The sequence below is a fragment of the Lindgomyces ingoldianus genome, assembly GCF_010093535.1.
Source record: "Lindgomyces ingoldianus strain ATCC 200398 unplaced genomic scaffold BDR25scaffold_33, whole genome shotgun sequence".
NCBI lineage: Eukaryota > Fungi > Ascomycota > Dothideomycetes > Pleosporales > Lindgomycetaceae > Lindgomyces > Lindgomyces ingoldianus.
The window spans coordinates 108,530-119,518 of NW_022985194.1; the positions used below are offsets into that span (position 1 = coordinate 108,530).

A 10,989-nucleotide genomic window follows, 5' to 3' on the forward strand; every position below is an offset into this window, starting at 1 on the left:
CTCCTAAAATTTTGCAGGCTCTCTAATAAAGCCTGTCTTAGACAAGTCTTAAATTCTAAAGATAATATATTATGTAGTTAAAGAGTCGCATTAAGGTGTAGTTATAGAGTTATTAAAATGTCCTGCGCAGGACTTAATAGCGCAATACTCTGCTAAATCTTGTTAGAATTAGGTTACAAAAATGTTAGAATATAGCTAGAGACTGTCTCTATTACCTATTAAAATCTAACCTAGTTTAGACAAAAAGTAGTAGAGCTACAGTAATTCTTAGTTAAGCTAGTGCATAGTAGAGGAGGTTTAGAACTATAATATCACCTAAAAAATTACAAAAGTCCCTTAAACAGCTAAGGAGAGAAAGCCTTTCTTATACCCTTATGAGATAGAGAGATGGGGCTTGCGCCACTAAAGCTACTAGCAGGGGCTTGCCCCTGTCAAGGCTCTCTCCCCATCCCGTCTGAGCTTGCTGAGATAAGGTCGTTGAAAGGAACATACTTCAGCTAGTCTAAATTTGGCAAGGTAGCAAATTCTCTCGAACTCGACTCCAAACTCTCTTCAACTGTTTCGTGCATGAACTGGATACAGTGCTTTTAGAATCATGGAGAATGTGAAAGGGTTCTAACATATTTTCCAAATTAAATCCTTCCTAAACTTTCTATATACTGACGTGTTGTAGGTAGGATGCTTAAAAAAAGGTTCATTATTCGTACACTAACAAGTCAAATTCCCTCCTCGAAACTCTCCCATGATCGCCTCTCAGCTAATCTCAACAACACTATCCCTATAGTCTATCATTCCAGCCTTCACTCCCTTTACGCTCTCCCCCTTGTCTTCATACCTAATCGCCATCCCACAAAGTGCACCAAACTCATCGCGGATGCCTAACTCCTTCCTCAGCACATCTTCAGAACCTACCACCGAAACGTCCACACGGCTCCCAAACCCTTGCGCCGTCAATGCTAGCAATAAACTCTGCATCTACATGCTTGCGCCTATCGCATTAGACCAGCTTAATTACTTATCCATGCATACGATCCCCGCAAATGGCGCATTGAAGAAACTGAAAGTCCTTCTTTCCATCTCAATCTTGCGCTTGATATCTAAGCGGGCAATACCATTCACCGTATACTTTGTGTCCAAGCTCGGACGGGAAGTGCCTGTACCTCTCCGGTAGGGGTGGGATCTTAGGGTTTGCCTCTTGTGCAGCCGTTGAAAGTGCGGCTTTGAGGCCGGTGGGCGAAGACCCAGAGATGAGAGATACATGCGCCAATTCTGGATGTTGGAATTTGAAGGAGATGTTGGGCGAGTTCTAGAGCCTGATGCAGAAGCTCGGGCGGAACGACGTCTAGTAGAATGGGCGAGTGCTGTGTCCAGCGTGGAGTAGAGTTAATAGGTATGCGAGTAGGCCGTTGATCAACGTAAATTTATCGGCGGTGGGAGATTGGGTTGATTTGAGGCCTTTGAAGGATGTTGTGCCGATCTCTGTGGAAGAAGTGATGAGAGATGTATTTGAAGGCGTTACCGATGTGCTCATTTTCTGAGTTCTGGTTGGGATTGGAGTTGTAGCTTAGTGTTGCTATTACGATTTCGTTGTTTGATAGAACAAAAGACGACCTCTTGGTAATGTTGTGGACTAAACGCTTCAAAGTTTGAATGATAGGGTTGCTTCTGCGTCAGTCGTTTAGGATATACACTCTCTTTTAGACTCCTCCCTTGGGTTTCTCCCTGCGGAGTGTTACCGTGATACTTCATTGCACAGGACATCTTTTTGGCTTAGCCGGTTCTTGTCAGCTGCTGCCTCTCCATTGCACGCTGTGCAATAAGCCCATGCAATTCAGTCAATGACAACCTGACCCCAACCTTGTGATATTGGCACTGGGGAAGACAGGATACCGATGGATGTTACACACGGAATTTTTCGCTGAGCGGTCTTGGCCGAGGAGCTGTTGTCGAATAACTTCCTTACAGCAAAATTGCAAAGCAAGAATCTCGGAATTATCCATCTCAAAATTATAAAGTAGTTGACAATACATTCCCTCCGATGTAAATGATAAGACGTCAGGGGAGATCTATTCCCAAGTGCACGATGCTTTAAGTCAAGTCTGGCAAACGTAACTGACAAAGCAAAATTCGAAACTGCAATTTGGCCCGTTCAGGATAGCTATAATTAGCAAAACACGTGCAGGGCTAACTTTGGGTGCAAGGAAACATTCATATTTAGAAGACCATGACTGGAAATTGGCCTGGAATTGAGCTGGAATAATCTCAAATAACAAACTAAGCAGCATCAAAAGTGTGAAGAGCATATCACTGATGGAAAGCCAATCTTAAGAGTAAAACCTCTTTGCAGAGTATGTATTGATGTATAAAGGGGCCCCGAATTATAGTAAGAGAGCGTGAGGAAGTGAAGCTGAATGAAAAACGCCGATGCTATGCAAAATCCAATATCCAAATGCTAATCAAATGCAGCGCTAAATGTCAAAGCCATCCTCCATTATCGTACCATTACACACTCTTACAGTGTGCCCTCATCACTTACAACGGCTTATTGGGGAGGACTCTGCCACCGTTGCTGGGAATCTTGCCAGAGATGGAAGGTCCGGTAAGAGCAGCCTTGGCCTTGTATGCAGTAAGGGTGGCAGCACCGTCGAAGTTCTGGTTGATGACACCAGACATGCCCATCTGGCAATGGTTGCCAGCGGTCTGGCTGCAGTAAAACCAGAAGGGTTTCTTGTCGAGGACAGGAAAGGTGAAGACATTAGGTGCCTCGCCGGCCATGGTGTTAAATTGGAAGCCTGAGAAGACAGCGTTGTCATTGATAGGCTCGCAGGGCTTGTCGAAAGAAGACTGAACGAAGGAGTGGTTCTTGGGAAGGAAGTGGACTTCGATCAAGTCACCAATCTCGGCGACGATGTTCTCAGGCTCGAAGTGGAGACCCTTGTTGGCAACAGTGGAGCCGGCGAAGATTCGGTGGATGACACCAGTTGAGGGTGGGGTATTGGGAGCGGCCGAAGCGAAGCCCAAGAGGGCAGCGGCAGAGAAGGCAATGGTGGTAAATGCAACCATTTTGATTGATTAGGTGGTTGGTTGAGAAGGTATTGGAAATTGGCAGCAAAGGATATATTAGCGAGTAGCGAGTGGCTAATAAGAAAAATAAGAAAGAAAATGAAATAAGAATAGGAAGTGCTTGTTGTGTTGCGTGAGTTGTTGTGAGTGTGATGATTAGCATAATCGAGTAGACTAGGCTTATATATATTTTCTGAGCGCCGCGCTGTGCTGCAACCGTACAGGCTTCTCTTTAGACACGCATCACGGAAAGACGCCATTTGGATGGCGGCAAGACGGCTGCTGTGCAATCTTGCTGTTGTCAAGTTGAGTTCTGACACTGCCACCACAGCCCTACTCAGCGAACATTGCGCCGAAAGCAAGCCACCAGGACAAAGAAATAGTGCACCGTGCTTTCCACTGCAAGGGAATCCCGGGCTACTTAAAAATGACTCCAATCACATCTCAAGATATTGCTGAGGAGATGAGAATAGGAACGAAAACAGCTAAAATAGCTTACGGTAAGGCAAAGAAAAAGAGGGTGCTCAGCCGCACTCGTACATGGTTGCTGACGGATTGGCACCGCTATCTTTAGGCTTTGAATTAAGCTTATTTTTCATCGTAGGTGTCGGCAACTGACAAACAAACATCTCCCGTACGAGCTCCGGACCCTTCAACCGACCGCTGAACAACTATTGGTAAGGTTCTTCGTTTCGATTATTTCGTTTCGACCGCCCTTTCGTCCAGAGGACAATCCGGGGTGCCCCAGCATTAATTACCATCATTGCTGATCTTGCCCATCATCACACGTGGCGCTTATTCGGAAGATTCTGGGGTTTCTAATCGAAGGCTAAAAATAGGCCCATCTAACGTCGATGTACTTTTTGCGATAAAAAAACGACGAGAGAACATGACCTTACCAAGTACTCGTCTATTCCCTTCTTTAGGGCCCACAACTACCTAAATCTTCTTCATTTCACGAAGAAAGAGTTGAATTTGACGAAACAGTTAGTTTTGGTGATGACACTGGGGCTGGATTTGGGGAGAAAGCTAGGTGAGCTTGAACGACAGAGTTGGCGGGGCCGTGCACGACCTGGTCAACCATCACGTGGGAGACCACGTTCTGTCGTTTTCCCGATTTGGAAATGATTACTCGGGGAAGTACGTGAGATGTCGATGCACGTGTTTGAGCTTCGTCGCGTCATCTGAACGTCGACACTTTCTCAAACCATGTCTGTAGGTATCACAGTATCCAGCTCAGCGACTTCACATAGACGAAGCTTACGAGAAGGCCAGACTCATGTTTCCGTGAGCTAAGGGCCTCGCCACCGCATTCGTACCTATTCCCTAGAATAGTAAGTCTTGCAGGGTTCCACATAGTATGTGTTTCGGGACAGAATAAGGAGTCATAAATCTATTGCTGGCTAAGCAAAACTTCCCCTCAGGATATTCAGCATTCCAAATTCCTCCATTAGCCTGCTGACCAACATCATCACGAAGAGACATATACGAGTGCAAATTCGGACGCCTGGAGCCTTAGGAGTAGCCACCAACAGTAGTCTTATCGTCACTCTTCTCCAAGATCGAGCTCCGGACCTGGGTCCCCTCCTTCACTCCCTCATATACCTTATCCCATCTCCCTTCCAACCCTTCTGGAGTCTTCCACGCAAGTTCCGAGTCTCTCAACCACAGTCTCACCAAATGCCGCTGCTGTGCCTCTGTGTTTGTGAATCCGTCTCTAGTATGGAAGATGGATAGATTGTTCACGAACTGCACACCACCTTTTTGGAAGTCTAGCGCGAGAGCGTACTTATCCACAAGGAAGTGTAAGGCATCAAGGGCTTCAGCCTAGGCTTTAGATATAGGTGGAATAGATGGTGAGCGACGCAGACCTTGAACACTGGTGAAGTAGCGACGAGCATACTGAACTATCATTCTCTCTGGAGCGGTATCTGTCCTGGGTTGATAGTAGAGTAATGGGCGATTCACGTACGATTTAGCTTTCTCGTCGAATCTATGATGGATCGATTTCTGCCATATATCAAAGGAAGCAATACAAGGACACTTACACCTCTGTAGGCCATGGCTCTGCTAACGTTTGCACTAGGTCCGGTCGGGTAGATGCGAGCTCGTTGTACACTCTCCAGCTACTGCCCAACTTGCTCTAGCCGCCCTCAGACTATCACATCCCCAGCATCGGTATGGAAGACTTGCCTATCGGTCATGTAGGCCGGCGCGCCAATCTTGCTTGCATCGAACACGCTACTTTAGTCTATAATGTGGTTGAGGACAACGTCGGCAGGTTTTCCATCGTATTAGTAGTCCTAGCGGCCTCAAACTAGCGTAATATGTAAAGCTAGGCCAGCATAAATAACTACATTCTCCTCGCAGCATTTTTTGTCTACCAGAAGCCCGCGGAGAACTTTAAAACCACGGCCGTTGTGTATTTCGGTGGATATCTCTCGCAAGGTGTGGTGCCGGCTAGGGAGCGGAAAGGCCTCCTAGCTGATGAAACCTAGGGGCCTTTCGAGAGATTTGAAGTGCTGCAATGCTATCTCGATTTCGTGAAACTCGGCTGGGGTTAACTCGTGAACCCAATTGTATCGCTCTATAGTGTCTCCACCATTCCATACGAGCTTAGACTGTAGCTCCAGAGGACAGCCTGGTGGCAAGCGCTTGCCCAATTTCTCAGTGTTCACTCTTCTCTTAGTCCGTGCGAGGTACGTTGCATAATCGGGAGTGTATGTAATATCCGGGTGGCTTGGTGTGACTGCCCTTGCGACATTCGTAGCTGCCATTGCACAGCAAGGAAAAGTCGGAAACGAGGAAGTGGATACAAGTAGTGATATCCATTCTAAGGGGTACTCTAGTACATCTGAGGGGCAGCGGTCGGAAATCGTAAACGTGAGCGGGGTTGGAGTTGACGTGCCCACAAACGCTAAACTGGATCTTGCAAACTCCCACACCAGTGACAAAGGTTGGAATTGTACCGTTCACTATAGCGTATGCTTAGTTCGCTACTTCCATTATCTTCAAATAGAATTTAGACGCTATTATCCCATGCGTTGGTGAAGAAAAGATTCACTGCATCTCCCGCGCAATAAACATCTAGAACTAAGTTTTTGAAAGAGTGATAAATGACACAGGCGACTCGTTTCCTAAAATCCCTAGTACTTTCATGCGATGTGAGAATTAATAAGGTAGCGCGAGCTATGGGTATCCCAAGTAGTCCAATCAAAATCGAATAGGAAATAGTGGAAATAGTGGAAACAATGAAAGTCGAGAGCCTGACCGCAACAGCTCATGATGAATCCGAGACGGGGGGAGACGGCGGACTCCCTTGAAACTGCGGAGTAACGAGCAACTCTCGTTTCGCGCCCGGCATTTCATCGACATCTTCCCGTGAGCGTTTCCGAGTTGGCGATGATGTCGTGCTTTCCGTCCGATGAAGGGTCTCTTCCATAGAGACATCTTCAACTGGTATGTTGATTTCGTCAACCCTTCTGTTCTGCCTCATTTCTTCTCGCCGCTTCTTCACGAACTTCTTCCACTGCGCGATAGCAAACATGGCTAGCGCGGCACGTCCGAAATGTGTTGTCCGCGCAGGCTTCAGACCCAACCAATCGATACGACGGAGTCCAACAAGGGCCTTGTTGTTAAATGCTTTGGACAAGTTTCTTGTCAAGTACTCTATCTGCTCGCGGTTGAGAGACTCATCACGGAGGGCAAAGCGAAGTGTCAGATAGCCTTTGGGTGGGTGACGAAGTGAAGGTTTGCGTGCGCGCTCCTTCTCCGGCTTCAGTGGTGCCAGACGAATGTGGCGCTCGTGGTGTTTGAGCCGGAACCAAAGCTGAGATGGTGTGTCACGTCGATTTGGGTTCAGGAGAATCCGCTGGTTGAGGTGGAAGGTGGTGAAGGACCGGTCTTCAAACTCTTGCAGAAGTTCCTTCAACGCATCAATCAGTGCTCTCGTGAAAGAATTCTCGCCTGGCGATGCTGTTGTGCTGTCGAAAGCACATGCGCTCAATAGCTCAAAGGTCCTGGTGTCTTCCTTTCCTGACTTCTGCAGATTGCTTGAGTAGCAAGTGTCCAGAATTGTCAAAACATCGCCCTCGACATACTCGGAGCGAAGGGCCTCCTCAGCTTTGTCCCAGTTTGCGCGAGCATCGTTATTGAAACCTTTCTTCACAGTTGGATTAATACTACCAGTAAGCTCCAGGAACTTTCCGTCTTCTCGATATACACCATGTCCAGTATAATATACGATCAACAAATTGTTCGGTCCATCGTGCTTCTCGACGAAGGCGCTAAGATGGCGGTTCATTTGGTGCTGAGGCTTGCTGGACACATTTAACTCGACAATTTCGGTATGGAAGTGGAATTCTTTGCGGAAAACTGCATCAAGTTCGAGCGCCTAAGGATCGATATTAGTACGAGGCATTTATACATGAGCTCCGAAATGCTTACCTCGTCTCTTGTCTTTAGTTCGTCCAATTGATCTGCCCACTTTATGAGTAAGACCGCAACCTTCTGATATCCGTCAGGCAGGTTCATATTTTTTGCAATCGCCTCATCCCACCACATCTGCATCTCAGCTGCGCGTTCCTGGGCGGCGGCATCTTCAGGGGGAGTGCTGTCTTGCGACAAGCATGAGTTCTGAGAAGCCTCTCCTTCGTATCTTCCACCATCCTCAATAGACCCGAATCGAATATCCGCGTGGAGGATCTTGTTCCTCAAGGGGTTCAGTGATCTCGGGGAGACCTCAGTCTCCATGGTGTCGATGATTTGCGAGGATGGAATATTCCAAAGAGTCATTGGTCAAGGGGGCTCCAGGCCTTAAGGTTGAGAAGGTGTTCGCAGGAGCTGCCATTTGAACGGGTTGTGTTCACTTCAGCCCCCATATTTGGTGGGACGGGTAGCGCCATGGGCCAGGGTTGTGAAGGAGTTCAGGGAGGGGTTAATGCCCCAAGGAGAAGTACCCGCTGGCCAACTGCTTAGTAAACCCTGGTTTGGGGGCCAAAGTCACTCAAACTGCTGTCAGATTTGCCCATCCCTCTTCCTATTCTTTATTGGTGGCTTTCCGCCACAAGAATTGGAGCCAAAACTGATCAGATGGCAGGTCGGTCGCGGATCGATGAGGGTGGCATGAAGTTGGGGGCGGGAACGCGGCCACTGCCGCTCGACGATAATTTCTAATGAGCCGGCTGTGCAATGAGACCGTAATCAGCCACCTTGAACAGTGTCACAGTTCATTCTCAAGGCAACATCTATTAAGGCTGAGAGAGAGGCCTGCAACAAGTGGCTCGGTATATGAGAACTGCAGCCTTCTCTTCATTTCTCGACACTTCACACGAGGCTATCAAATCGCATCCACACCGTCCGCCCTACCTTTACACTGACTTCAATACGATGGCGACAAACGAGCTCGAAGGCCAGCCCGTCGTAGACTCTGCTGTGAGTTAGTGACCCGTAAGCTTCGCCACATGAGGCTGACGAATAGGTTCACAGACCGAGGAGTTGCTAGATAATCCATCAGACGATACATTTCCTGCGGACGACGCGATTCCTGAGCATAAGTCTGGGGTTAGAATTGACCCAAATGCTCTTGATGTACGCACTCCTTTTTCGTCATTCAAATACCTTGGTCTAACTCACGGTGTAGCAGTCAGGGAGATTTGAGAAGAGGGACACGGTGCATATGAGCATGATCCAATCAGGGGTTCGCACGAAGGGCACCTTTAAGGTTGCCAAAGGCCGCCTCAACAAATCAAAGTCGTACTGGGAGTATCAACTCGAGGACGGCGATGGCCGGCCGTACAAGAACGGGGCCTGGATTCGGGAAAAGGACCTTAAGATGGAGAAGCGTGGTTGAAGGGCGCTGAATGTAACGCTTACCTGTGGCTGTGCTAAATTCATGTGGCACATCAAATGTTAGGCAGCCACAATTTGATTGGAATGTGGCGTCCAGGCGGCTGGGACAGGGCGGTCAGATCATTTCACTCCTCATTTTCCTTGCTACTTAGACGGCACACCCGCCACACCTAGAGGTTTTATCATGAGCCACTGTTGATTTACAATGTCAATGTGATCTTTTCTCGTTCTACTGTTGCCTAAAAGTTTCGTCTTTCAGTCTGTTGTGTTTGTTGCGTGCGCAGGCCGCAGCTTTCAGCCCTTCGAATGGCCCCCACCCGGTCGATGACCGGCGATACGATTGTTTCTGAGAAAAGACCTCATTCACCAACATCTCCAACGAATACTGAGGATTCAAGCGATACGCTGAGAGGAGATGCCATCATTGAGATTGAGGAGGATGGAAATTCAACTACTCGCCCCTCGTCAGACTCGCGCTCGTCGGTGAACGGTGACGGTGCACAGTCTCGTAGGTGGACCCTACAATCTGGCCCCCAAGGACTAGATGTTGTCAACTTGTGGGACTTGCAATTAAGGCTTTTTAGATGAGAAACGTCCAACACTATTGCGACGAATAACAGGCTCGTTCAAATGCGAGCCGGAGCCGCTCGATATTACTGAAACTAACACCCGAAAGTGTAAGCGAAATAGCAACTAACACAATAATGAAGCTCACTCGTATCAGTGGAAAATACCCCTAATGGATTTCCTCGTCTTGCTGCTTTCCAGTCCAGCGAAGCAAACTTCTCTCTTTACCGTTCTTTCAGCTATCTCCATTCTCGAGTCCTGTTAGATCTACAAGATGAAATCACGACTCTTGAGAAGGAACTTGATGAAGTCGACTGGGACGACTTCGATGAAGAGCCAGATCGCCTTCGGTCTCGTGAAATTGATGTAACGAAAGCCGCTGGTGAAGGTGATGCGAGAAATCGCAGAGTAATCTTGCGGGAGATCAAGAACAAACTCATGGAATATGGTAGGCACATTTAGCGAACCTTGTGCTATTATTCTTAGACTGATCAATGCTTAGATGATGTTCTAATCAAAGCGAGGTCTCTCGAAGCCTTTCAGAAGCCATCCGATCGCAACTACAGAAGTGTTCGTCGCTACCACCACAACGACAAACCTCTTATGGATGCTGAGATGGACTCCATCCGTAGCAAAGAAGACATCGTCTCTCTCGCCAATGGCCGCGAATGGGCAAAATTTGACGGTAGTGTCGAGAACGTGATTGGCAAGATTGACAATGGTCTACAATGGGTGTTCCGAACTAAGGAACCTCCCCTCCAGGTAAGTTGTAGATCTGCTGCTCCGTGAATGGCTCAGCTGACAATGTATTCTCAGAGGTTTTTCCGCACCCCTGAACTGAGAGCCAAGACCACAAACCAATACATCAGCTTCTATAGCTCGTCTCGCATCGACAAGCTGATCAACATCTTGATTACCTTCGTCATTTTCATTCTTCTTGTCATACCAGTTGTGACGATGTATCATCTCACAAGTACTTCATCCCACGTTGGCGGAAGCTCCAACTTAACCTCGAGTGATTTGAGCTCAGCTGATTCCAATACACGGGATACATTTAATGCGGTGGGCGTTTTAATAGTCTTCACGCTGCTGTTCTCCGCGGCTATGAGCCTCCTCACCAAAGCCGCGAGACATGAGCTGTTCGCTGCAAGTGCAGCATATTGTGCGATTTTGGTTGTATTTATTGGAAATTTTACGGGACCTGGTAATTAGCATAATGTAGTCAATGAAGTTATGAATCAACTCGAATTAGTGGTGGACTTTCAGGGATCCCAGTCTAGCATAGCGTGAATATGACTTTACTATTAGCTAATTGGTTCGCGTCTGTGACACAGTCAGAAGGGACAACATACTGTCACACAAACTCCTTTAGCATCGCTCTAGGCTAACAAGAAACTGAATTAAAGCTTGAGCTTCCTTGATCCTCTCCAGGCACAATGGACAGACTCCCCGTCGAGCTCCTGGAGCTCGTCATTGGCTATCTACTGCCACCAGAACACCAGAGAGACA

General features: G+C 47.6%; 6 protein-coding genes across 6 annotated transcripts; 2 read left to right on the forward strand and 4 right to left on the reverse strand.

Annotated features, from left to right (window-relative positions):
- Positions 1–431: 431 nt before the first annotated feature.
- On the reverse strand, positions 432–2,303 carry BDR25DRAFT_359395 (uncharacterized protein; the record flags this gene model as incomplete). The annotated part of the gene is made up of 11 exons (XM_033696071.1): positions 432–497; positions 536–584; positions 714–757; positions 805–975; positions 1,030–1,342; positions 1,416–1,534; positions 1,609–1,769; positions 1,809–1,872; positions 1,908–1,985; positions 2,024–2,133; positions 2,177–2,303. 11 exons carry the CDS (start codon positions 2,301–2,303, stop codon positions 432–434), a joined length of 1,302 nt encoding a protein of 433 aa, XP_033543347.1.
- Positions 2,304–2,349: 46 nt separating this feature from the next.
- On the reverse strand, positions 2,350–3,207 carry BDR25DRAFT_306056 (uncharacterized protein). Its single transcript, XM_033690539.1, has one exon. It carries the CDS (start codon positions 3,061–3,063, stop codon positions 2,533–2,535), a length of 531 nt encoding a protein of 176 aa, XP_033543348.1. The 5' UTR covers positions 3,064–3,207; the 3' UTR covers positions 2,350–2,532.
- A 1,327-nt stretch (positions 3,208–4,534) lies between these two features.
- Positions 4,535–5,840, reverse strand: BDR25DRAFT_327920 (Clavaminate synthase-like protein; the record flags this gene model as incomplete). The annotated part of the gene is made up of 6 exons (XM_033692355.1): positions 4,535–4,570; positions 4,639–4,890; positions 4,942–5,056; positions 5,112–5,206; positions 5,382–5,464; positions 5,558–5,840. 6 exons carry the CDS (start codon positions 5,838–5,840, stop codon positions 4,535–4,537), a joined length of 864 nt encoding a protein of 287 aa, XP_033543349.1.
- A 503-nt stretch (positions 5,841–6,343) lies between these two features.
- BDR25DRAFT_317532 (uncharacterized protein) lies at positions 6,344–7,815 on the reverse strand (the record flags this gene model as incomplete). Its single annotated transcript, XM_033691677.1, has 2 exons — positions 6,344–7,456; positions 7,510–7,815. 2 exons carry the CDS (start codon positions 7,813–7,815, stop codon positions 6,344–6,346), a joined length of 1,419 nt encoding a protein of 472 aa, XP_033543350.1.
- Positions 7,816–8,272: 457 nt separating this feature from the next.
- Positions 8,273–9,067, forward strand: BDR25DRAFT_75836 (uncharacterized protein). Its single transcript, XM_033698994.1, has 3 exons — positions 8,273–8,496; positions 8,551–8,652; positions 8,705–9,067. The coding sequence occupies exons 1-3, from the start codon at positions 8,353–8,355 to the stop codon at positions 8,912–8,914; spliced, it is 456 nt and encodes a 151-aa protein (XP_033543351.1). The 5' UTR covers positions 8,273–8,352; the 3' UTR covers positions 8,915–9,067.
- Positions 9,068–9,237: 170 nt separating this feature from the next.
- On the forward strand, positions 9,238–10,692 carry BDR25DRAFT_237165 (uncharacterized protein; the record flags this gene model as incomplete). Its single annotated transcript, XM_033685575.1, has 5 exons — positions 9,238–9,421; positions 9,489–9,590; positions 9,638–9,928; positions 9,983–10,242; positions 10,297–10,692. 5 exons carry the CDS (start codon positions 9,238–9,240, stop codon positions 10,690–10,692), a joined length of 1,233 nt encoding a protein of 410 aa, XP_033543352.1.
- Between the last annotated feature and the right edge of the window lie 297 nt (positions 10,693–10,989).